Raw genomic sequence first — 27,853 nt, 5'->3', positions numbered from 1 at the left:
AAGTAAGATAAACACAAGAAAGATACGGTAGCTGCTACCAAATGAGTACTGCATAAGGTTAAAACATGTTTTCCTATTTATCAGTATACATATGAAGAAAAGGTAGATGATGGAGCATGCAAAAAGTAGGCCACAAACGATGCTGAATAAGGTTAGTTCCTGTCATGGAAGGCCATAGACGATGCTGAATAAGGTTAGTTCCTGGTATATTAGGCCACAAATGATGTTGAAGATGGTTATTTCATGGTATAACCTGTGTTAATGAATGTGATATGGGCCAACATAGGCCTACTTAGATGGGTTATTTTGGTCTAGGACATAGAGGGGATTCTTGCTTTTGTTATTAATTACATTTCTATAATTATGAAACTTTCATAATGTAAAAGGAGAGGGGGTTGCAAAACCTAACATCAGGCCATTTTATTCTCGCTACATTCTCCTCTTCTCCCTTTCTTCCTCTCTATCCCATCTCTCTTTCCACTATTTTATATGGTATCAGAGCTTCGTAGTTTCTAATTCTTTTACTTCTTCTCCAAATCTTCTTATTACTTCTTTTCTTTTAACCCTTGGTGTCCCTTATTATGCTTGTGCTGGAATTTTCTTAAGAAACCTAGGGATTATTTTCTATTTCTTTTGTGTGTCGGGCCTTCTGTAATGGTCCATGTGTGCGTGAAGGACTGAAGACATCAGCTTCTTGAATAATATCACCTCATGTGTGATCGTTGCAAACGTGTGGGCTGTTTGCCCATGTTGGATGTTGTGTTCGTGATTATATTTCTCCATGACCGGCTGGAAGTAGTGGACATGTGGGGTGATTCTTCTATCCAAGGTGACGAGTGCATCGTGTGAAGTGTTCAAGAGTGGTGCTCATCGATTGTTCTATGTCAGCCCATGTTTGTGCAGGTGAGGTACTCTTCTTTTATTTGTTATGGAGATAAAAAGTGACCCAGAACCTTGATTTATAAACCCATCTGATTTTTTAGGAGTCCAGATAACCTCTATTAAGTTAAATAAGACAAATTATTTAAGTAGTCTAAGTCAATCCAAGTTTTTCACAAAGCTAAGGGAAAATTGAGATATATGACCACAGAGAAACCTGCTGAAGGAGCCAGTACTTATGATGCCACACATGTGACCAGGCCCCACAAATTTTGTATGTTGTTGGACATGGGACGTACACACCATTAAGGGTGTGGAGGATGGCTCATACATCCCAACGCATGGGCATCCAAGTGCAAGTACACTTACCAAATTAAGAAACACCCTAATCAAACACATTAAGAAATATCTAAATATGATTAATTTAGCAACACATGGAAGCTAATTTCTAGCAAAGTTTCAGAATTGGAAGGTTCTCATTATCTCTTGTTAGAAACCTTGTCACAAAAGGGAAGAGGGAAAAGAGTTTCTAAATTGGAAAACTTGTGGAAGAAGCACACCAGGAGAACAAGAGAGAGACAGAGAGAGAGAGAGAGAGAGGAAGAAGCACACCAGGAGAACGAGAGAGAGAGAGAGAGAGAGAGAGAGAGAGAGAGAGAGAGAGAGAGAGAGAAGAGAAGAAAAATGGAGAGTGAAAATACGAAGGGGGTGGGTGTGCACGCCCTTCTCCCATGGGCATTTACATGTGGGTTACATAAGCTCAATCCAAGCTGATCATCATCCTCCTCTCACTCCCAAACATGAATTCTACAACTTTCTCTGCTATGCACGGGCCCTCTTCGCCTAGATCTTCCATGGATATCCCAGATAATCCAGGCCATCTAAGAAGATGGATATATCAAGATCTAAAAGAAGAAGAAAAGTACAACTTGTTCGAATATAGAATAGTGTTCTAGTGACTTCTTTTTTTTACAACCATTTATTACATGTAATTCTCAAAATAACCATAAATCATCACCATCAATCAATCCAAACCATCAAGAACTCATAAAATGCCATTTTCCATCGTCTACAAGAAGAAAAACAAGAAAAAAGACTTCCATACGCCCTAATTAACTATTGATTCAGTTCCCACTATTGGTGATATGATGAATTGAATCAACCAGATCTCAAAATCCATATGTTTGTTTGGATTGAAATTTAAAATGCATTCCCAAAGAAAGCCCCTTCAATCTGCCCGGTTATCATCCCAAATGGATATACTCATTGGTACAATCAAAACAAGGAATCAATTTGTATCTACAATGGGAGCACTCTGATACCACCTTCATTAGCAATTTTTTTAAAAGAGGCAAAGCATAAACTTTTGAAAAATGACTAATTTAAAATTTTTATAGGCCCTCATGAAGATACAATCAAATTCCTAAAACTGCAGAAGGGAGAACATTTTTCCTTCAATCAATGTCCCTTCAACTACTATGGGGCTAGGCCTGCACGAAGGTATTCTGTATCAATAATGGTGGCCGTAACGGTCACCACCATTACCGATACGGGTATTGGTCATAACGGTCGATACGGGGGCGTAATGACCGTTACAACCCCCATAACGGCTGAAAATTTTCTTTTGCCCAATAAATTTTGAAAAAATATCTAGAAAATCAAGAATATTGTAAATATTTCAAATATGTATTCGTTTTTTGTTTTGAACATGTTTATGGTAGTGTAACGGTTTACTCTTTGGTGAAAGTGTTGTATCGAGTTGTCTAGTGAATTGTTTAATATGATTATGTCTCTAATGTTTACACATCACAATCAAGCATTAGAACTAGAAATCAGAAAAAGGCATAAAAACTACTTTTTCAATTTTTTGAAAAAAAGGCCCTTGGATAAACTATTCACTCAAATCACTTCAATCCACAATTTCAATCTTAAAAGTTGTAGTAAGAGTAGTCGAAATCTGTTGTAAAATGATATAGGAGAGTTTTTGGAATGAGAAAAGTAAAAAAGAGGAGAAAAATGAATTTAAATAGAAAAAAAAAGAAGAAAAAGTGATCATTTTTTGGCCGTCACAGGAGCAACGATCATTATGCCCTGTAACGGCTTTTATGGCCAACGGAACAATTGATACGGTCTCAAAAAACTAACTGCCCCTTTTCACCCCCATATCGCGTAACGGTCATGGCCATTACCTATACGTATCAGCCTTTATGGGCATATCGTAATGGATACAGAACACCTTGGCCTACACACCATCAAAGTCATCCACAAGGTGGACCACTCATACACATGTGAAGGAGGGAGGAGAGACAATTTTCTTTTCTTTTGTTCAGTCCTTCCTTTTCTCCTTTTTTTCTAAAAATGTCCAAGAAGGGGGGTGTCCAAGGGGCTCTCTCTCTCTCTCCTTGAGATAGGATTTATTCATAAGGAGGAATCAACGTTTCAAAGGGATGCACCTATTATGGTTCTCCTCATCACTGCAGACTTCATTATGACCTACATATAAAGTCTGTAATCCTGCCTATCCATGCACCCAAGTGGCATCCATCCTTGGCCATAAATTCCATGCCGGCTTAAGAAATGAATAATAAGATCTTAAGTATTGGATATCCATCAAGTTCGATAAACCATTTTTTTCTATGAAAATAAAAGATCAATGGTTAAAAACCTTTGATAAAACATCTAAAATCACTTAACTATCAAGCCAGCTAAAAACCACTTGATGGATGGTCTATCACCAAGATCTATCCCACTAAAGTGTTCCTAAGTGAACCAATAGATCCGATGTTGGAACATGTGGACCCAAGTGCATCTAGTGTTCAAATTATCTTCGATATTATCGAAATATCTCCGATATTATCTTTATCTCCAGCTAAGCGATACCAATAACACTGGTAGTATCAGAAATTTCAGGTATTAGCAATGTATCGCTAAAGTATCAATATCGCTAATGTAATCGCCAATATTTTCAACTATGTAAATTCTAGACATTGCTTGTATCGCCAATGCATCAATATCGCCCAATGTTCCTAATGTCGATACTATCGACCGATATATTGGCCGATATTATCGTTATCGCTGACCAGCGATACGAAACCCATCTGAGACCCTCAGAAATAAATAAATAAATATATATATATAAACAAAATTATTTTTATCGTGCGATATATCGCACAATATCGCATGATTTTTTTGCAGAATCATTGATATTAGCAATATTATCATGTTGTATCTGCAGATTTACCGAAAAATCAAAAAAAATAATAACAAAGAGGGAAAATCTTTCAATCCATGTAAGAGGGGATTTCGGTACCTGTGGAGGAAGATTGGGTGATCGGAAGCTGAATTTGGTGGTCCACTCGATCGAGAGCTAGCGGTGCACCATAAGTGCGAAAAAACTTCAAATTCCTTTTGTTTTTTGTTGAATTGGTAGATTTCCAACGAAAGGGAGATTTCAGCAACAAATCTGCCAAAAATCGTGGGATTTGGGGGATTTTTTGGAGAAATTATAGGGTTTTAGGGTTGCAGAATGACTGGAACCCTATCTCTGTTGCAAAAATGGCTTCAAAAGCCCTTTTTGATGAATGCGGTAGTGACAACGTACAGACAGATAGTCTGTCACGAGCTCGTGGGGTCCACCTTGATGTATATGTTTTATCCAGACCGTCCATCCATCTTTTTCATATCATTTAAGGACGTTAATCCAAAACTTAAGCAGATCCAAATCTAGGGTGGACCACACCAAAAAAAGTGGTGAATGAATGACCATTAAAAGCATTTTGTAGGCAACGAAAGTTTTTGTTTAAGCTAATCTTTGTATATTCCCTTCATCCAGTTCTGATTGACCTTATCAACGGGTTGGATGACAAATAGACATTACGGATCTACTTAAAGCAGGCCTTGATATGTTTTTAACGGTGAACGTTTAATCATCACTGTTTCATGTGGTGTGGTCCACCTGAGATTTGGATGTACTTAATTTTTGGGACAACATCCTAAAATGATCTGGAAAAACAAATGGACGGAGTGGATATACAACATATCATCAAAGGTGGGCCCAACAGTAAGGGTAACAACCACTAAGCAGTTACCCGCGTAACACCTAATCCACGCCCCTTAAGTTAAGGGAAAGTGGATTCGGTGGGACTTGGCTGAACTAAAGATGGTGTAGCCCTTACGGTGGGCCCACATAGATGTATGTACTATATATCCATTCTGTCCATCCATTTGGAGAGATTATTTTAGGTCATGAGACAAAGAATGGGTTGAATCCAAAGCTCAAGTGGACCCCACCACACAAAATAGTGGGGGATTGAACTCCTACCATTAAAAACTTTGTGAGGGCCACAAAAGTTTTCGATCAAGCTGATGTTTGTGTTTTACTAGGGTCCACTTGAGCTTTGGATTGACCTCATTCTTTGTCTCAGGCCCTACAATGATCTCTCCAAATGGATGGACGATGTGGATATAACACATACATAATGACGAGGGCCACAGTCAAGGTCCCACACACATCATTGGTTCCGTAGCAGCGCCGAGCATGAAAATGGTGGGACACGGATTTCCTGTGAATGCCTTTCGCAGGAAGTTCCTATGCTGGGATGCTAGGTGGGGCCCACCATGATGTTTCTGAAAAATCCACACCATCCATCCATTTGTCCAAATTATTTTAGGACATGAAACCAAAAATTAGGTGGATCCAAAACTCAAGACGACCATAAGAGAAGGAAAACTAGACAGAGTTTCATACCGTTGAAACCTTTCTGGGCTCCACCGTGATGTTTATATGCCATCCAAACCATTTATAAGGTCATTTCCACTAGGATGAAGTTAAAAAAATAAAAAACTTAGCCTGATACAAAACTTTTGTGGCCATACAAATGTTTAAACAGTGGTCACTGAATCTCCACTCTTTCCTCTCGTGCGGGCCACTTGAGTTTTATATCCACCTGATTTTTGGTCTCTTGTCCTAAAATGATCTGGAAAAACGGATGGACAGCATGGATTTTTCACAAACATCATGGTGGGCCCCACCTAGCATCTCAGCGCAAGAACTTCATGCTAAAGGCATTCACAGGAAATCTGGAATCCACTCAATGGGACGTGGATTCCCTAGGGTGCGACACATTGCGCGATACCAATATTTCGAACATTGATATCGCCAATATTTTCGACTATGTAAATTCTAGGTAATGCGTATATCATAAGTGTATTGACGATTTTTCAATAATATCGCCAACGTATTGATATCATCAAAATTTTGTTTATTAGAAAAAAATTTGTTTCAAAATTTTTTTTTTTATGGGCACAAGGTTGTATGTAGTGTTCAATTTGTTATTAATAATATTGATAATATCTCGATATTATCGATATTGCAACATGCATGATATTAAGCCCACAATCTTTCGTTTCATTTCTAATTGTTGATGATTTCTTGGTGAAACATCATGTGTTGTTGATATTTTGCAATATTGATGAATGTCTGGATGGAATGTCGGATGGTTAAATAGGCCGCGATGGGATGGTTGGACTGATTTCTTACAACAACACATGTTTTTAAGACACCCCATTAAATGGAAACTTGTTATACATGCATTCTTTTTTCAATTTATTTTTTTTTTTTTATTTCTAAATATGCAAATATGTACATTTTAACATCTCCTGAAGTTTTGCTGAAAATTCCACCATTTTTCCCATGTTTCCTCGCATTTCCAGTTATCAACGAGATTATCGGCAATATCGATATTGTTTTTGTATCCCTGGCCAGCGAAACTTATAGCGATACCGAGACTTCTAACACTGACTACATCTTAATGCATGTGGCCAACCCAGTGTTGTCAAAACCAATCGCATAATCGCATTTTTTTTAACACACACACCACAATGGGTACTCAAACCCATGACCCTAGTGTGGAATAGTGTTCGAAATATCGGTATTGTGCTATGTATCGCACCCTTGGGATACAAATACGTATCGGTTATCGCATGGGATATATTGGTTGTATCGCATAATGTATCGCTCTTGTTGAAACATGGGGAAACATTGAAAATTGGTCGAATTTTTCAATGAAATTTCAGTGATTGTTAAAAAAGACATCAATATACACTTACAAATCAAAACATTACAAAAAAAAAATGCACATAATAAGTTTTCTTTGTATAGGGTCCTAATCTATGCGCTATCTGAATTGATTCAAGTATATTCAAAGTTTACTCATATAATTTATAAATGTAAGAAGACGTGTGGAAATAGAAGCAATACATTCAAAATCAAAAGAAGAATCACTAGATCAAGTTACATACGTGTTTGATTTTATGTTTGGACATCAACATTGCAACCGATTTGCGAGAAATTGAGAAATTTGTTATTTTTTTCACTTTTCCACAACTCGGTCATTCTCCTCCAATTCTCGAAATCGAAGCTCCCAATCCATGATTTTTCATACAAAACATGAAAAATCATTGATTTGTAACAATTTGATACTGATTTAATATAAGTTACCAAAAAAAAAAAAAATGATTGGAAATATTAAAAAAAAAAATGCTCACTGGATCAAACATGTAGGATATATCCCGCTACTTCTGCGTTTCGTATCGCACGGGTGGGATACAAGATATATCGTGGGATATATTGGCCAATATCGTCGATATTTAAAACATTGGTGTTGAAACTCATGAGAGTGTTGTACACATGGCATATGTGATGGTCGCATATGCCATGTATACAATATGTGATCGCATAATGGCATATGCGATCACATATTTCTAAAGTAATACTCTCATTCTCTCTTTCATAGTTTCTCACTCGAAGGCTTAAAGTAATCCTCACAATCTCTCTCTCTCTCTCTCTCTCTCTCTCTCTCTCTCTCTCTCTCTCTGTGTAATCTATTATCTATATCTCTCATTCTCTCTAGTCTCCTCTTCTTTACTTTCTTTCTCTCAAGTCTCATCTCACCTCTCTATCTTCTTGCTTTCACTCGATTTATCTATCATTCTCATTCTCTAATCTAATCTTAATCTTTCATTCATTAGCATTTTATTTCTAATCTCTTAAGTTCTAACTTCTATCTAACATTCGTTGTCTTTTTTTTTTTTTTTTTTTCCATTTCAATAGTCAAGACTAAAGAGTCAAGACTCAAAAACTCAAGACTCAAGAGACTCAACTCTCAAGTCAACTCAAGACTCAAGAGTCACCCAGCATTATTTTGTTTTATTAACTATTGTATTCATTTGTAAATTGTAAATGTATAATTGTATTGTTTAGTGTATCAATATCATTATTAGTCATTTCTTTTATCAAGATTCAAGACATTAGACATTCAGAAGAGGTTCTTTACTCACTTCTTATATATATGTGTGTGCGTGTGTGTTACAATTGTTGTAAATTGTAACTCCACTATAGTGAGACACTATCACTCACTCATATAGTAATAGTCTAATAATAATATACTAATAGTAGACATGTATTTAGTATTTAGTAGTTACTAGTTACTTAGTAGTTAGGACTTGGCTAGTAGTTAGCATATAGCTTATTTGTTTCAATTGTTTATCTAATACACTTACTCATATACTCATACACTACTTAGTACTTACTAATTAGTAGGAAGTTAGGAAGTTTAGTAACTAGTTACTCGTACAATACTTTGTGATCATGTCTTCTTCTCAATCTTCTTCTTTGAAACCAAAGTCAAATGACCTGGGTTGGAAGTGCGGGTACTATCGAAGTGCTGGTGAAAAGTCCCAGATAGTGTGTGATATGTGCGGATTCATAAGTTGCGATGGTATTGTTCGGCATAAACAACACCTTGTGCATGCACCATGATTAAATGTAAGAGCATGTTCCAATGTTACTCCGGAGATCCGTAAGGAAATCATGGAGTACATGGACAAGAATGATCGAAAAAGACATGACACAACTATTATTCAAGAAGAATGTATGGAGAGTGAAGCTTATAAGGACATTGAAGTTGTAGATGTGGAAGTTTCTACACCACCTACATCCACAAGGCGTAGGTTTGTAAATGGGTTAGTGGACCCGATAGGGTACCCAGACCCGACCTGTTTGCCAAATGGTACGGCCAATGTTTTAAATATCAATGATATCGGCCGATATATCCCACCTGTGCGCTACGAAACGTACATGTAGTGCCGATATATCCCACATGTTCGATCCGGTAAGTATTTTCAATTTCCAATCCTTTTTTTGTTGAAATTATATTAAATCAATGTCAAATGGTTACAAATCCATTGGTTCTTCATGTTTTGCATGAAAAATCATGGAGTCGAAGCTTTGATTTCGATATTCATTGGTTCTTCATGTTCTCCATGTTTTTTTTTTTTTTTTTTTTGAAATTTCCCTCAACCGGCTATTAATTGAGACTAATTTCGAAGTATTTAGGAGTACTTGATGAAATGATCATCACAAATACTCTATTTTTGAAGTTTGAGTGTAGGGGATCCGATTTGCAGAAATTTCAAATTTTACCCAATTTCTCCCAAATTGTTTGCAATGTTGCACTCCAAACATGCAATCAAGCATCTATGATGGCTTATCTACTGATTTGTCAAGTCCTTGTCAATTTTCAGAAAATAAAAATCATTTTTAATTAAAAATTAATTTTAAAAATATAAAATTATTATTATTTTTTTCAAAATTTTCCTTCAACCAGCTTGTCAATTAAGACTAATTTCGAAGTATTTAGGAGTGTTTGATGAAATGATCATCACATACAATAAATGTTATGCATTCAATTTGAATGTAGTTGCATTAGTTCAATCAAACAACACATAGCTTAGGAGCCTATACAAAGGAAATGTATTATGTGCACTTCTTTTTTGAGATGTTATGATTTAAAAATGTGTATTAAGGTCTTTTTTAACAATCCCTGAAGTTTCATTGAAAAATTCAATTATTTTCTCAATGTTTCCTCATGTTTTCCAAAAAGTGTAATAAACTATCCAATACAAACAATATATCCCGTGCGATAACCAATACGTATTTATATCCCAAGGATGTGATACGTAACACGATACCGATATTTCGAACATTGGGTATGGGTCTGGGTCCAAGAACAGACCCAGTTGCTAAATGAGTCTGGATCTGGTTTCCTTTATATTAGGCTTGACTCAAACCCATTTAGTGAATGGCCGGATCTAGTCTATGTTGCAAGGGACCCATCCAGACCTGAACCCGTCCAGACCCAGTTTTAAACCCAGTAAAAATGCTTTTGTATACCTTGACAAGTAACATGGGAAAATGAGAAATCCACCCCATGTTCGGCTAAGAATACGAGGCACCACGGAATCCGAATCGACGCGTCGAAGAGGGTGGGATTAGTGAATTGATTAATTTTGATATTAAATAAAGGTAACCCAGGTTGGTTTATCAATGGGTCTAGTTCAGAGTCTGGATATCCCTTAACCAGGCCAGTTAAACCCAACCCATTTATAAATGAGTCTGGGTGGATCTCCCTCTACCAGACCCAGACCCATTTATAAATGAGTTTGATGGGGTTGACTCAAACCCGACCTAGACCTAGACCCGCCCATTTAGTAAAAGGGTCTGGGTCTAAAATTTGAACCCATATGCATTTAGTAAATGGGCGGGTCTCGTTTTGGCTAAATCAACCATTTACAACCCTAACAGCACGATCTAGACCGGCAACCGAAAGAGCCCGTGGGCATAGGCCTATCGATAGGTGGTGTAGACCACATCCCAAAGATGTGTTTGACCAGAGAATTAAGGACAAATGACCCACCCAAACCACTATTATAAGCAGAAGGATAGAAAAACCACAATTCAATATATTGTAAAGTGGTTGTATCAAGCTGGTGTAGCTATTAAAACAGTAAAGATGAAGAGTTTTAAGGTACTAGTTTAAGTTATAGGTCAATTTAGACCTGGCTTAAAACTCCCTTCCTATCATGAAGTGAGGGAGAGTTGCCTAAAAAATGAGATTTAATTTACTAGAAACTTTATTTCTAAATACAAAAAAAGTTGAAAAATCTATAGTTGTACGCTAATGGCCGATGGATGGACCGATAGATCCGGTTGGACATTGATAAACTCTTGTCAATTGTCTGACTGGGACAATGTTTTTAAAGTTCATGGATGCATCCGCCCATTCCTACATGGCCGGTTATTTATTCAAATTGTTAGATAATGTAGTTGAAGAGGTATGAGAGGAATATGTTGTCCAAGTTATCACGGACAACGCAACTAGTTATGTAGCTGCAGCCTGCAGGTCACCTTCTTATGGAGAATAGGAGACGTTTATTTTGGACTCCATGCGCGGCACATTGTATCTTAAGATAATTGTTGGGGCTAAGAGAATCACCGTTTTTATGTACAAGCATGCCCTTCTTCTCCATCACATGAGAAGCCAACTTTGGGTGTAATTTGCTTCGTCCAGTCACGACTCGATTTGCAACAATTTTTTTAACACTACAAAGGTCACGAACTTAAAACCTTTGTAATGCCGGCTAATTGGAATAATAGGCCCTAGTTAAAGAAGGTCAAAGGAAGCTAGTCTAACAAACCATTCTTTCCCAATCATTTTAGAAGCAAGTGATAAAAGCCTTAAAATCATCAGAACCTTTAGTAAGTGTATTGCGATTGGTAAACGATGATGAAAAGCCACCCTGAGTTATATCCATGATGCAATGGAGAGGGCTAGAAACAAAATCAAAGAACACTTCAACTATAAAGTACGTAATTACCAGCCCATCGTAGTTATTATAGATGCTAGACAGGGCAGTCAAATGCCATCCCATTGTATTCAACTATAATCCGACCGTATTCTTCGCATTCGCCAATCGAACTGTGGCATCGGCAATGCATATGGTCGGATTTCTTGACGTTTTGGAAAGAATGATTCCAGATAAACAAGAAATATATATAATTTCTCAAGAGTTGAACTTCTACATGGAGAGTGCAAGGATTTTCCCAAGAGACATTGTTATCGGGCATAGAAGTATGAAATTGCTAAGTATGCGCTTCCACAAAGTTACAACTTACAAAGTAAGAAATCTAAGTGAGTGTCTAGCTTAAACTTATTTGCATAGTTGACTGGTGGTCAATGTATGGAGTTGACCCAACCAGGAGGGATCCAGCACTGCAGAAGCTAACCATGAGAATTCATAGCATTACATGTTCTGCGAGTGGTTGCGAGCACAACTAGAGTACATTCAATTTGCTAAGTTGACGACTTAAAAAGTTCTATAATTCACTTTTAGTTTCAGGTTATTGACTAAATGGAAAATTGCTAATTCACTTTTAATTGAAAATTTTAAATGCTATGCAGATTCACATGAAAAAAGAAAAAAATCATCTTGAACAAAAGAAACTCAATGGCCTGGTCTTCGTCCAGTATAAAGAGAAACTACAGGAAAGATTTCAGGCTAGGAGAGAAAAGCCTGGATTCTATGATCCTATCAGCCTAGATGATTTAAAGATGGATGGTGAGTGGCTTGTGGAGACAGATGATCCAATCTTTGCTGGAAAGACCCTTACATAGGTCCAAGTCGAAGACGCCGCTTATGGATTGACACCCGGCGAAGGTTCTCAAAGGCAGAGAAGAGGAGCGAGCAGCAGCACGAGGGCTAGTAGCCGTCAAGGAGAAGAATATGATATTGAGATTGAAGAAGTACAAGAAGAATAATGTCAATCATTAGACGTGGATGAGCAACTTGTGCAGACAAATGATGAAAAAATAGAAAAACATGAAGTGTACATTGAAGAAGGAGATGATTCTGATGGTGGTGGTGGTGGTGGTGGTGGTGGTGGTGGTGTGTCCCAATAGGAGAGGGATCAATGTATATAGTTATAGTAGTTTGTATATTTGTATACTTGTAATGAAATTTTGTAATTTTTGAGTTGCAACTTATAGGTGTAACTTCTAACTTGTAATTGTAATTTGTACGTAATGCACTATGTATATGCTATAGTAGTCTTCGCTCTTCACTGAAAGTCTGAAACACCACTAAGATTTCATTTATCAATAAAATTATTAAATTTTTATTAATAAGTTGTTGACTTGTTTTTAATTTTTAGCTTTTTACATCTTAGTTAATGGTTATTAACTTATTATAGCTTAGGTAACAAACAAATTAGATTGAAATATATAACAAAACAAAATTGGAGTAATTATAGTCTTATTGGGGAAAACATCAGAAAATTTATCAATATTTTCGACTTTTTTCATTTTTTTATTTTTATTTTTATTTTTTTCAAAAAAAAATCAATGTGCGATCGCATAAGCGATCACACCTGATCGATTGCTTATGATCGCATAAGCGATTTTATAACATTGGCCCAGCCATACTCGTATGTGAGCCACTAATGTAATCTTGCAGGGTGAGCCAAACAAGATATTCAAAAACAATTATGCGTTACAAATTACAACTTAATTTACAAATACAAATTTACAATTTACAAAGAGAGAGAGAGAGAGAGAGAGAGAGAGAGAGAGAGAAGAAAAGAAAAAAAGAAAAAAGAACAACTTAAAAAGTTACAAGTTTCAACTTATTAACTCTCTATAAATTTAAAATATATAAAATAAGCATACTAACAAAGGCAACATACACATTGATCCAGTTACAATTGTGCCATTGGATCACCATCATCGTCATCAGATTCATCTCCTTCTTTGATGTATACTTCATCTTCATTTGTTTCTTCACCATCGGTTCGTACTAGCACTTCATCCACATCTAATGGTTGATTTTGATCATCTTCTTCTTCTATCTCATCGATCCCGTCTATTGCTTGCACTTGACTGCTACCACTCGCCCTTCCTCTCCACCTTCAAGTGGGAGAACTTTCTCTATATGCAGATCCAAATGCGGCATCTTTGACTTGAGCCCATGTTAGGTCCTCGCTTGCAAAGACCGGATCTTCTATCTCTGCAAATTTAAAATATATAAAATAACCATACTAACATAGGCTACTATACACATTGATCCAGTTACAATTGTGGCATTGGATCACCATCATCGTCATCATATTCATCTCCTTCTTTGATGTATACTTCATCTTCGTCTGTTTCTTCATCATCGGTTCGTACTAGTACTTCATCCACATGTAATAGTTGATCTTGATCATCTTCTTCTATCTCATCAATCCCCATCTACTGTTTGCACTTGACTGCTACCACTCGCCACTCCTCTCCGCCTTCAACTGAAAGAACTTTCTCCAGATGCAGATCCAAATGCGGCATCTTTGACTTGAGCCCATGTTAGGTCCTCGCCTACAAAAATCGGATCTTCTATCTCTACAAGCCACTCACTATCTGCCTTCAAATCATCTAAGCAAATAGGATCACAGAAACCAGACTTTTCTCACCTAGTCTGAAATTGTTCTCACAACTTTTGGTTGTATTGGACAAAGACCAAGTCATTGAGCTTCTTTTCTTTAAAACGGTTCCTTTATATTAGCAATGACTGTTTACTTTTAACTTTCTAAAATTTAAGACTAAAATCAACACTAAGGAGTGAATTACCAAACTGACAGACTCGAACGTACTCCAGATGCACTGCAACCACTAGCAGAACATGTCAAACCAAGAATATTCATGGCCAGTTTTTTTAATGTTGGATCCTTCGTGTTCGGGTCTACTCCATAGAAAACCAACCAATCAGCTGCAAATAAAAGTTTAAGTTAGACTTTGCACATTGTATAAAACTATTTCTAAGTTACTTAGATCAACTCACTAAGACGTTCATACTTGAAATTTTCATAGTCATATACCTTATTACTATTAATCTTGAGAAAATCCCCCACTCTTCGTGTAAAAGTCCAGCAGAGCAAAAATCATATCCTGGTTTTCTTTATCTAGAACTATTCTCTCCAAGACGTCAAGAAAACCAACCATATGCGTCGCTTTTGCCTCAATTCAATTGCCAAAAGATTAAGGCCGGATTAAGGATGTAGGCAACCAAATATAATGGAAATAACATTTGGCTGTCCCATCTCTTGTTTATAATATCTAAGATGGGCCTGTAATCACGCTCTTTCTAGTCGAAGTAATCTATAATTTTGCTTTTAGCCATCTCCATAGCCCATTGATCTTCTCATCGTCGTCCACCAATTGCAACACACCTGCTAAGGGTTCCAATGATTTTAGTGCCTTTAGCACTTGTGTCTAAAAGGATTATGAGAGGATGGTTTGTTGGACTATCTTCCCTTTAATCCTCTTTGACCAAGGTCCATTATTCCAATCAGCCAACACTACAAAGCTTCTAATCCCGACTTTATTTGATTACGACCTTTATGGTTTTAAGAAGGTCGTAGCGAATCAGGTGACTACAAGACAAGACAAATTGCACCCAATGTGTTTTCTCATGTGATGGAGAAGAAAGGCATAATTATACATAAAAATTGTGATTCTTTTAGCCCTAGCAATCACTTTAATGTATAACCTACCTATATCTTCTAACATTAGATCTATACAATGTGTTGCGCATAGGTTCCAAAATAAACAACGCCTCTTCTCCATGATAAGGCGACCGATAGCTATATATGAGGTTGCGTTGTCCGTGATAACTTGGACAACATGCTCCTCTCCTACTATTGCAACTACACTATTTAACAATTTGAATAAATAGTTAGCCATGTGAGAATGAGCCAAAGCATCTATGGACTTCAAAAACATTGTCCCAATTGGACAATTCACTAGAAGGTTTATCAGTGTCCGACCAAATCTATCAGTCCATCCTTCGGCCATAAGAGTACAATCATATGTTTTTAATACCTCCTTATATTCAACAATGAAGCTTCTAGTAAAATCAACCTCAATTTTGAGGCATGTTTTCCTCACTTCATAATGCGAAGGAAGCTTGAGCCCCAGGTCCAAATTGACTTATTGCTTCTACCATAACCTTGAAGTTTTTCATTTTAACAGTGTTAAAAGCAATATACTGAATTGTGATTTTCCTATCCTTATTCTTGTATCAGTTTTTTATAGTTGTTTGAGTGGGTTCTTTTCCTTTACCCTTTTAATCAACGACATCCTCAGAACATGATCTATACCACCTATCTATTGGCCCCACGAGCTCTTTTGGCAGCCAGTGGTCTAGAGCGCTCGGTCGACGTAGGAAGGGTAAGTTGATCCCTATCAACAACATTAATATCTATAGTCTCATAAGCTTCTTGTTCCATAAACTCTTCTCGAAGTACGACACTATTGTACTTTTTTCTCGAATGTTTGTCCATGTATTCCATGACTTCCTTTCGGATTTCGGAGCAATGTTGGGATATGCTCTTGCATTTGATCTCGGCGTATGTGTAAGGTGTTGCTTATGTTGTGCAATGCCACCTACACTTACAAACCCGTAAAGCTCACACAGTATGTGAGTCTTTTCAATAGTATTACGATAATGCTTGTAATTCCAAACGGAGTCAGTCGACTTGGCTTTTAAAGAAAAAGATTGGGAAGGAGAAGTTGAGAAGAGAGAACGAGAGAGTTAACACTTTAGTTACATTTGTAGACGTGTAGTTATAGGGGAAGAGAGAGAGAGAGAGAGAGAGAGAGAGAGAGAGAGTGGAGCTTGAGGCTTGGAATGTCTCTTGAATCTTGATTCTTGAATCCTTGTGGATGTATGTACTTGTCCCTTGATTGAAACTTCAATCTCAATCTTGATTCTTGAAAGAAATATAGATGGAGGAGTGGAGCTTGAGGCTTGGAATTGTGTAAGAGAGTGTAAGAGAGCAAAATAGAGATAGAGAGAGAGAGAGAGAGAGAGAGAGAGAGATTGAGCTTTGAGTGCATGTAAGAGTGCTTAGAATGCCTTTTTATAGAGGAAAAAAACTGGATTTAAAATTTTTTTTTTATAAAATTGCAACAGTCAGAAAACGGTCAGATTTCTGATTGTTGGCCAATATGCAATCGCATATGCTGTATGCAATCGCATACATCGCATATGCGATCGCATATCATGGCACATGTGGCATATGCGATCGCATGTGTAGTGATCGCATATGCCATATGCCACTATCGCATATGCGATCAATGCACATATATGTGCATATGCGATCACATATACGAATGAGCAATCACACATGACAACACTGCTTGTACTTATAAGTCGTAACTCACTAATTTGTTACTTGTAAATTCACTTGACTCCTCTCTTGAAACCAAAAAAAAAAAAAATCAAACTTGAAAGAGATTATGAAGTTATGACTGCAATTAATAAACAAATAGATAGTAGAGAGAGTCAAAAGAGAGAAAGAGGGATGAATTATGATCTATGAGTTATGAATCTAGGCTATGAGTTATGACTATGAAGGAATTACAGAAACGAATAATGAATGAGAGAAAGTAAGAAAGAATAAATGAATCTAAGTTTATGATTGAGATCATGAGAAAATGAGTGAGAATGTGAAATATTAAGAATCTAAGTCTAAGAGAGCATGAATGAAAGAGTACGAGAAAGAGAGAATAAAAGATTAGAGAATTAGAGAGAGAGAAAGCGAGATGAGAATGAATGAATGAGAAATAAAAGAAGAAGAAGAAGAAGAAGAAACAAATATGAGCCAATGGGTTAGAGAATGAATGATAAGAATATGAATATGAGCTAATGGGTAGGAGAAATAAAAGAAAAAGAAGAAGAAATGATCTTGGATGTAACTTGGTTGTTGTTGGTGTTAGTGCCTCGGTTTTGTCAATGACATGAGCTAGGGTGTCTTGAGTCAATTGAGCCTCCATATGAAGATATTAAAGACCAAAGACTGAGGTGTACCATTGCGGTACCGTTGGACGTAACGGTGCCCACCGTCACTAATATGGTTACAGGCCATACCGGCCATTATGGCCCTGTAACGGCTGATACACCCCTTGTAACATTTTATTTTAAAAAAAAAAAAAAAAATTTGTTCTAAAAAAAATCTGAAAATTATCCATTAAATACAGAAAATTCTAAATATTCCAAATATGCATTCATTTATAATTTTGAATGGCCTTATGGTGGTGTAACGGTGCAATCTTTGGTGAGAAAGTTGTATTAGGTGGCTTGATGAATTTATGAACCTGACAGCTTGAAATTGACTACAAAACTCAGATTTAATTTACTAACTATCTAATACCAATGATAGAATATTAGAATGAATTTAATATTAAGATATCTCACATGTGTAGGTGTTTGCTAATTTTTAAAAATTGATCAAAAATAGTTTGAAATTTAAAAAAATATATACAAAAAAATACAAAAAAATGAAAAATCAGTTGCGTTATCTGTAAACTGCATATTCATATGTTCTAATTTGAATAACGCATCATATTCAACCATAACAACAGAGATTTTTTTTTTTTTTTAAAAAGGGTATATATACCTATTTTTGAAGATTTTTTGAAAAATGGCTACGGAACTTTAATTCAACAAAATCCTTGAAATAACTTGTTTTGATCCTCAAATTCAATATAAGAGTGGTCGGAATTTGCAGTAGAACAATTTAAGAAAGAATTTGGAAGAGAAAAATGCCAAAAAATGAGAAAAAACACAACTTAAAATGACCAAAAAAAAAAAAAAGAGAGAGAGAGAGAGAGCTGTTTATGACCGTTAGACCTTGACCATTACAGGGCAGTAATGACTGTTATGGGGCGTAACGGCTGTTACAACCCCCGTAACGGCCGATCCGAGCAAAAAACTGGGGGGGTCACTGTTTCGACCCCCATAACGCGTAACGGACTCGGTTGTTACCGTTATGTATTGGCCGTTACGGCCGATACGTAATCGATTTGGTACACCTTGCCAAAGACATGAAGGCTTGAAGCCTCAAGGTTGAAGACAATAGGTAAATCATGAGGTGCCTTGGTAAACCTAGCCTCAAACCTTTTAGAATCCAAAATAACCCACCTCTAGATGAATCATCCCATAAGTAAACATTTAACTCATCTAATCTAAGTGTTAGACCATTAATGAACATGTTTAGTTATGCTTTGAAGAGGCGCAAAGTTGTTGTAAATTGCATTGCCTAAATAGCAGTTTTCGAGTGGAGTTCGATCCCTTTGACAAACCGTCGATGTGTCTCGAGCGAAGTTTCGATCAATCGATCGAAGTTGGCCAAAAACGTCCAACAGTAACTGTCTGAAATTCTGGACTTTCTCGATTCCATCGAAGGGTCGCTCGATCGATGGAAGGCATCGGTTAATCGATCGAATGTGTCATTTTTTTACTGTTGGAACTTACTCCTTTATAAAGGGCACTCAGACCTTGTCACCTTAGGCAAAAATGATGATTTTTTAGTGAGTTAGAAGCCCTAGTGTGCCCCAATACTTCCCAACACTTTTGGGCTCTCATCCAAATCAATCCAAGTCATCTTGCGTGTAATTAATCACTCTCATGAGTATTCCAAGTTCCTTATGATGATGATCTTGTTTCCTTGCATTTTTTAGAGTATAGATACCAATTCAATAGGTAAATCCTGTCTTTTAAACCTTTAGAATGCCCATATAGGTGAATCCTCATTTGGAAACCAACTAAGCCTTTAGTTGTAGTAGATTCAACCAAACCCCTCCCATTACCTTGGTAGCTTCACTGGAGCATCAAGTGCAAAGTAGCAAATACAAGGAAGCATAAAAAGATCGACTTCAAAGATTAGGGGAGAACAAGAGAAGCTAGTTGAAGCACAAGAAAGCATCGATCAAGTATCTCAAGCAATGCGCATCAACGGAGCTCAATTCGACAAGTAAGGTTGTCAATTTTAGAGTTCATACAATCTTTCCTTGTGTAGGATTGAGTGTAAGAGTTTGTGACCCAAACTCGAATAGGTTCTTGTGTAGGACCTAAGATCTTGTGTAGGGCCAAATTCACCAAACATAGTTGTATACCTGTTAGTCTCATTAGGGAGCCTCTAACGGGAGTATACGTAGGGCCTTAGATTAGGACCGATAGTGGTTGTTGGTTAGCTGATAGAAAATCAACTAAAATCTCGTGGGAGCCACCAACACGGGTGAAAGCGTGTTTCTCCAATACAGGAGTGGACGTGCGTCAAGTCCTTATGTAGGCCTCCGGCAAGAGTGTATGCTTGTAAAGGTTATGAGTGAACCTATTGAAAACTCCTAAGATAGTTAATACCAGTACACTCGAGGAGAGTGCGTCCGTTGGGAGTGGAGTAGGGAAACTGAAACACTATACGTGCTTGTGTTTGTATTGTCATTTGAGCACAATTTTATTCATGTTTATTGGTTTGATTAGTTAAATTATATGAATGCTTGAATTGGGTTGTATGCTAGTCACTTAACTTGTAAGCGCACACAATGTTCGAATTATCTCCGATATTATCGAAATATCTCCGATATTATCTTTATCTCCAGCTCAGCGATACCGATAACACTAGTAGCAATACTGATAACGCTGGTAGTATCGAAAATTCCAAGTATTAGCAATGTATCGCTAAGTATCGCCGAAGTCTCAATATCACTAATGTAATCGCCAATATTTTCAACCATGTAAATTCTAGTTGTCGCTTGTATTGCCAATGCATCAATATCACCAATGTATTGCCAATATTTTCGACTATGTAAATTATAGGTAATGCTTGTATCATAAGTGTATCAACGATATTTCAATAATATCACCAACGTATTGAAATCATCAAAATTTTGTTTATTAGAAAAAAATTATTTCAAATTTTTTAATTGGTACATGGTTGCATATAGTGTTCAATTTGTCATTAATAATATCTCGATATTATTGATATCGCAACATGCACAATATTGAGACCATAATCTTTTGTTTCATTTCCAATTGTTGATGATTTCTTGGTGAAATATCATATGTTGTTGATATTTTTCAATATTGATGGATGTTTGGATGGAAGGTTGGATGGTTAAACAAGCCAGATGGAATGGGTGGACTAATTTATTTCAATAGCACATGCTTTTAAGGCCCCATTAAATGGAAACTTATTATGTATGCATTCTTTTTTCATTTATTTTTTTTTTAATTTCTAAATATGCAAATATGTACATTTTAACATCTCCTGAAGTTTCACTGAAAATTCCACCGTTTTTCCCACGTTTCCCTGCATTTCCAGTTATCAGCGATATTATCGGCGATATCAATATTGTTTCCATATCCCTGGCCAGCGAAACTTGTAGCGATACCGATACTTCGAACACTGAGCACACACAATTACTATCTCCCATAGACTAGTTGCTTAATTGTTATATCATTTGTAGTCTATATGATTGGACCCACTTTGGCTTAAAAGCCTTAGTGTTAATTTGTCTTAATAGTTTTAATTGGTAAATTGTATTAATTAGGCAAAAAAAATTTAAAGTGGTCATATTCACTAGAGTTGTACACGAACCGAGTTAGCTCGGTTAACTCACTCGACTCAACTCGAAAAAGCTCAATTCGACTCGGTTCGAAACTGAGTTGAGCCAAGTTGAGCTAATTTTTGGGCTCAAAAAAATTTTGAGCCGAGTTCAAGCTTGTCCGAGCACAAATCAACTTGAATCGAACTCGGATCGAATCAGTTCAGTGACTCGGTTATTTGATATTGACGTTGCTCACCAAGTGTTTGATGAAATGACTCAACGAAGTGTTATTTCGAGTGCATACATTCTCCGCGGGATCGGCTGGTGGCAAGGAAGGTATGGATATGAAATAAATCACTACAAAAAAAAAAAAAAAAAAACTTTACATGATAAAACTAACCTCATGTTTTGATTTTGATGCTGCCTATCGAGTGTTTGATGAGATACCTGTAAATTGCTACTACTATTTTTCATACTATGAGAAATTGAAGGTGCACTCCATGTGTTTGAGAAAATGTCGCGCAGGCTCCAACTCGACTCGAACTGGCCCGAGCTGCTACCGAACCAAGTCGAGCTAGCAAGTCAGGCTCGAGGACCAAACCGAGTCAAGCGGGCAAGTCAGGCTCAAGGACCGAGCCGAGCCGAGTTCGAGCTGGGGTCAACTACTGGCCGAGCCAAGTCGAGATGTGCCAAGCTCAACTCGATTCGATTCATGTGCAACTCTACTATTCAATCCCATCCCCCCCCCCCCCAAGGACTTAGCCGTAATTCTAAGCTCCGGCAAGCTTCCACGCGCGTCGTGGTAGACAATCCACGCAATTTTAGTTGGAACTTCGATGGTTGAACTTTGAACTTTGAACTTTGAATTCAAACTTGAATGATGAATCTTGAATCCTTGGACCTTGATTGTTGTTGTTGAATAGAGAAACTTGGAAGAGTTCAAGAGCAAATGGGAAATGAATAGTAAATTGTAAAAGAGAGAGATTAGGAGGAGAGATTGTGTATTGAAAAGAGATTAGAGTAAAAGAGAAAGAGAGAGAGATATATAGGTCTAGAATATGGAAAACTGGGGAGGGTGTAAAAGTGCCTTTAAAAAAAAGGTCCCAATGGTTTTTTTTTTAAACCTTTGGGAGTGGGACCTATATGCGATCGGATATGGAGTGTGCCATCTTCACATGAACTTTTTTTTAAAGGGTTCATGCAAAAAAGTATGTTATCGCATTCGCTCCTGGTTATGGCATATGTGATCGCATATTCGCATATGCAATCGCACATGACAACACTAATGATGACTTACACTCCTATGTGGGGTAGGCCCACTTGGGGCCCAATGAGAGAGATTGCCCACCCCAACTCGTCATTGGTTCTCAACATACAGGATGGCCACGAAATATGATCATGGGCTACCCAATCCTGCTAAAGTGGTCATGGACATTTATAGTACTGAGATCAATGAACCCTCCCATCAACAGTGACCGTTGTGTCCAATCTCATCTTCCCCAAGGGTAATCAAGGAATTCCTCTCTGTAACCCTCAAAATCATTAATAATAAAAATTTCCTACACATTAATTATGATATCCATGGTATATGTATATGAAGTGCATTCCAAGTACTCAATAGATGTGGGCCCATATGTTGTATGTATCACATCCAACCTATCCATTAGATGAGCCCTCTCAGATTCCCCTAGGGCCTGAAAATCAGCTTGAATAGAAAATCTGGTGAGCTACAGCACAGGGAACCAAGTGCATCATTGATTCTCAAAGCAGCCCACCTAAGTCGCAAAACAACATGATTTTTGTCCTGACCCTTCGTCCAGGGCAAATGAAAGGTGTGGGCAGCCTAGATTCCATTACACGATATTTGTGTTGTGGCCCACCTGAGTTTCCAGTTGGGTTAATTTTGGGACCTGCGACACATGTGATAGACAAGTTATATGTCGTGAATTCATCAAGTGGGCCCCACATCTTCCCAGAACCAATATATACATACATGTGCATGTACATATATATCTACATACAGATATATATAAGTGTTCTCAAAGCACTATAAGTTATTGTAAGCTACATACGTTCCTCCATGATGTGTTGATGACATCCACTCCGAGTATCGGATGCATCTCCTCTACATATGAAATTTCAGTAGTACCCTTCCCTCTGTTCAAAAAATGCCTCTCCAGAAGCAAAGGAGAAATCACAATAATACACATGTGGTCATCATAGTCATCTCTGGCAACTTTTGAGCTGTCCACTCCCTGACGACAACATATTTGCCCATCATCATTACATGCCCCTACCAACATTGGGAACCAAGACAACTTGGATTTTTCACACAAGGCAACTGCAACATTGGCAAGCTAGTTGGGCCTTCTCACATGGATTTAACCCTTTTCACCCTGCCACCAAAATAAAGAAAAGTGTCTTGAAGGTACCCTATGACATTTGAAAATTGAAAAACGAGAGACAACAGTGAATTGTCCCATCTCCTTATCCAAGCCACTATCTCCTGTCAGCTGCAGTTTATAGTGCCTGTCCTCATCATTAATCAGTAGCTCGCAGACAAACAAGTTCCGTAGTTCTTCCTCAGTGCAAAATCCATTACTTCCTTTGAAGCCATCGACGATCACTAGAAGCGCCAATGAGATCTCCTTCCCTTTTGCACTAGGTCAGGCAACCATGAACTCCAACATCCCTTAACTCCTCCCCTCGAACAGCAACTGTCAATGCCGCTTGGATCATGTCTTCATTCAATCGATTGTTGAACCTTGAACCCAAGCTTTGCCCTTAGTATCACCAGAACATGGCACTTCTAGCCCACACCCTTGTGTTTAATCTCCCAAGCAACTAGGAAACTATAATCGCCAACCAGAAGTTTGTCCTCTAACCGTCCCCACCCAAAGCATTACGGACTTTTACCCTCGCAATCTTCATTTCCTCCATTGCAAAGGATTTTGGGTCATTTACCCTACTACCCCAAAACATTCTCCTAGCCGTTAATATTTTACAAAAAGAAAAGGAGACGAAACAAAAAAGGAAAAGAGAAAGCTCTGCTGTAAGCGCCAAAATAACACCTAACCCAACCACAACCAGACATGGAGCATATCCCAGAGCAGAAAATAAAAATAGATACATAGCCCAGACCAAAACAACATATAAAAAAAAATTATTAAAAAAAAAAGCTTAATTTCCTGACTGAAACAAGTATCTCTCAAAGCGCGAGTATAGCAAGACCGTCAGCCATCTCATTAACACTTCTCAGGGTAACAGAGAGAGATCACAACCTGAGAACAAAAATCCCAAGCTTCATCTACCGAACCACCACACGCACAAACAACCACAGGACTTTGTCCACTTGATCGCATTGCTGTAGTCTCCTTTGATGAAAATAGGAAAATATCAAGGCTTCTAACCACCTTAATGACCTGAAGAAGAGTAGACACCTCCACATAGTTCGGTACCTAATTCCAAACAGTGCTTGAAATTTTTGCCAACACTACACCATTGCTGTCCCTAACAACATCCCCAACCCAGCAGACCCCAGGTTTCCAAAAGAATACCCATCAAAATTGGTTTTGTAATTGGCATGGTTGTATGGCACCTTTTTTCTAAATTTTTTTTTTTTTTTTTTAAAAAAAAAAAAAAAAAAAAAAAAGGATCAAGGGGTGATTGTCGGAATTTTGTTGAGCCATGCGTTGGATGGAATGTCATGTCCGATGCCCCAACTAATTGTTTCTGTATTTAGCATACTATAGTTTAATATTTTCTAGAATTTAGACTTTTAAATTATTAGTATTCAGGTTTAAGTGACACCAGTTTATTGTTTTTCCAAATCTGCCTGGATAACTGTCAAAATCTGAAAAACTGATTGCCTGTATTTTGGAAAATGAGATGAGGCAGTTATTTTTAGCAAGCCCATATGCATGCCAACTGGTGTGCATGTGCATGATCCGAACTGTCCATGAGGTGCAGCATCATGAAACATAAAATGCCACAAAAATCAGGTTCATCCATTTAGGTGGGCCACGCTAGTGCTACAATTATAGACCAACAGGCGGTGACTCTTCTGTCATGCTTGTTGATCTAAAATGGTTTCTAATGTCACCCCAACTGCCACTTAGTTATTAAGATAAAGGCCACAATTCAGCTGGATGGTTAGAATCAAGGTTAAGCATGGTTAAGTGCTGGGTTGGGACTAGCATGATTTCTTATGGATTATAGACATGGAACGACCTATTAGGCATTAACGAAAACAATAGAAGTTTTGAAGGTTTGATACACTTGAAGAGTTAGAAACACTAGATACGAGCCGAGATCTCATCAAGGTAGCAGAGCTATCTTCCATTACTGTGAATGGTAATGCTAACCAGAGTGGCAACGGAGATGGAGTTGAAGAATTATCTCAAAAGGTGGGATGTTGGCACAGAGAATCAATCAATTGAAGGAGATGAATGAGACCCAAAATCAGCTGATGCCACTCCGAGACAGGTTTCCAAGGTGATGATATACATCCAGTCAACAAAAGGTCAATCATCCAAAAGGCTGTCCCCCAATTACACAGTCCAATTTGGACCAACGGCATAGATTGTGGATGGAAGCATAACTAAAGGTGGAGCAATTGTCCAGCCAGTTGGACCTGCCCGTACCATAGAATTCAAACAAGAGGACATGATGGTAAGGAGAATCAAAACTTCGGAGGCTCATATGATCAAAATAGAAGTTCTGAAACTCTGTTGGGTGCATGTTTAAAGGAGCTCCTAACAATCAATGGTTGCACTAGCCTCCATGAATCCAACAGGAGGTGTGGTCCCATGGTACCAACGGATAATGAAAAACATCAGAGGAGTGACATGGGTCCCGTACAATTTATAGAGTTAGCACGAGTAGTTATAGATAGTACTCGTCATATGATATAGGCTATTAGGAAATAAGGAAAAATAAAATAAAATTGAGATTGTTGGGGGTTTGATCCCTTGAAGAAATCCAAATAATCATATCAAACCTCTTCAATCTTGTTCTCTTGGAAAGCTTGGTTTCCCTTGTGCATTAAATCAAACACCTGGCTGAATCGCTCCAATGGAATATCCACAGTCGCAACATCAGCCTGCAAGCCAACACAAGGCCCTTTCTTCAAACAACCCCCCAAAAAAAGGGAAATCTTCGTATGAAATAAACAAAAAGATGAAGTGATCAAAAGGGTACCGACCCAAAGGAACTCTTCGATGTCGTCGAATGCATTTGAACCCTCGGCAGAAGCAGCAGAACCGGCCATCGAAGAATGAAATGAAGAATAGGAACTAGGAAGGAAGACAATGCTAAGAAAAGAAAAGGATGAGGTAAATCAATGGTATTCTTCTTCATAGAGAAGTCGTCTGACCTCACGGGCACTTCGTGTTCTTCCCTTCCTCCTTCATTTTGCGCGGCCCACGTTTGGAGACGTGTTTTTCTCCCTCCCTCTCTCTCGCTCTCTCTCTCTCTTCTCGATTGCGATAGGCTGCATTTCTTTTTTTGCTTTTTTTTTTAATTCTCTTCTTTTCTTTTTTACTGAGAGAAACGAATCCTGGAAGTGACTGCCTACAAAATCTTAACGGTAAAAATTAAAAATAATAATAATATATATATATATAACTGCGTTTCCTGTCCTCTATGTTCATCTTTTACACGTTTGCGCGGGAATAACAGTGATTACAGGGGCACCTTATCTTAAACGAATTGAAATGGTTTGCTAATTTTCATAGCGTCCGATGACATTCACTTGGGCATAGCATACAAGGCAAATGAAAGGAAAGTATTGAATCATAACCATCCAAGTCGTGAACCCACGAAGAATGGGACATCAATCATTAAATCCTAACTTCACCTTGGCTAGTGGACATTTGCGTGTTGATGAGTTGGGACCATTGACTATTTTTATAATACATGTGAGGCACTCCTATTTTATGGACTGGACTCATTCAATAATGGGTCCCAACCCAACTAATAATTGGGCGTGGATGGCTCGGATATTGCACTAGTGTGCATTTATCTAGAGTATATGCAGGAAATATATTAGGGCCCAGTTGGACAAAAGTATTCAAGTGGAGTAGGTCGTAACGGGTAGAGTGCACAAAAAAACGAAGTCCTTTATTGCCCGTCAGTGGATTGTCTCCAATCCAATTGGAGTAGACAATCCAGCGGCCACTTCGTGTGCACGTTTGGACAGTTCAGGAAATCCAAACGTGGTAGAAGCGGTGGATGTTTGGCCGGGCATGGGATTGCATGCAATCTCATGCAATCCAACAGTGAAAGTGTTTGTATGTTGTAGAATTTGAAACTGGCAGTCACTCTTCGTATTTGAAAGGGTGTCATGGACCGGATTGGGTACTCCACGGGACACCATGATGTCTGTGTCTCATCCACACCGTTCAATGGGTATCGTCCAAACCTGTGTCTCATCCACGTCGTCCATATATATATTGACCTATCAGATGGTCAGTACAGAAACTTAAACAATGAGAAATGGATCTTAAGTCTAGAAAATCATCATTGTCTACAAAATCAGCAGGCGAGATCTGAAGTTGTGGATGAAAGTGTTGGATTGGACAGTCATAATGATGGATATCCAATCACTATTATTTTCAGCTTGTGTGGTTCACCTGAGATTTATATACCTCTAATTTTTTAGATGAAGTCATAACAAATTCAGTAAAAGTGGATGAACAGAATGGATGAAAAACATA

General features: G+C 37.8%; 1 protein-coding gene across 3 annotated transcripts in view; it reads right to left on the bottom strand.

Moving 5' to 3' along the window:
- LOC131219142 (uncharacterized) overlaps positions 1–26,658 on the bottom strand; it is an 80,217-nt gene extending 53,559 nt beyond the window's left edge. Inside the window, exons 1-3 of one of the 3 annotated variants that reach the window (XM_058214146.1) lie at positions 26,512–26,658; positions 26,341–26,431; positions 26,137–26,238 (exon numbers count right to left, since the gene is read on the bottom strand). In XM_058214146.1, coding sequence (XP_058070129.1) covers positions 26,137–26,238; positions 26,341–26,406 — 168 coding nt within the window. In that variant the 5' untranslated portion in view covers positions 26,407–26,431; positions 26,512–26,658. Of the gene's footprint in view, positions 1–26,136; positions 26,239–26,340 lie in introns of all 3 variants that reach the window. The other 2 variants (XM_058214147.1, XM_058214148.1) reach the window with 2 other exon arrangements.
- Between the last annotated feature and the right edge of the window lie 1,195 nt (positions 26,659–27,853).

Source organism: Magnolia sinica, chromosome 11 (genome assembly GCF_029962835.1).
Source record: "Magnolia sinica isolate HGM2019 chromosome 11, MsV1, whole genome shotgun sequence".
Lineage (NCBI taxonomy): Eukaryota > Viridiplantae > Streptophyta > Magnoliopsida > Magnoliales > Magnoliaceae > Magnolia > Magnolia sinica.
This window is presented reverse-complemented; position numbering and strand designations above follow the sequence as displayed.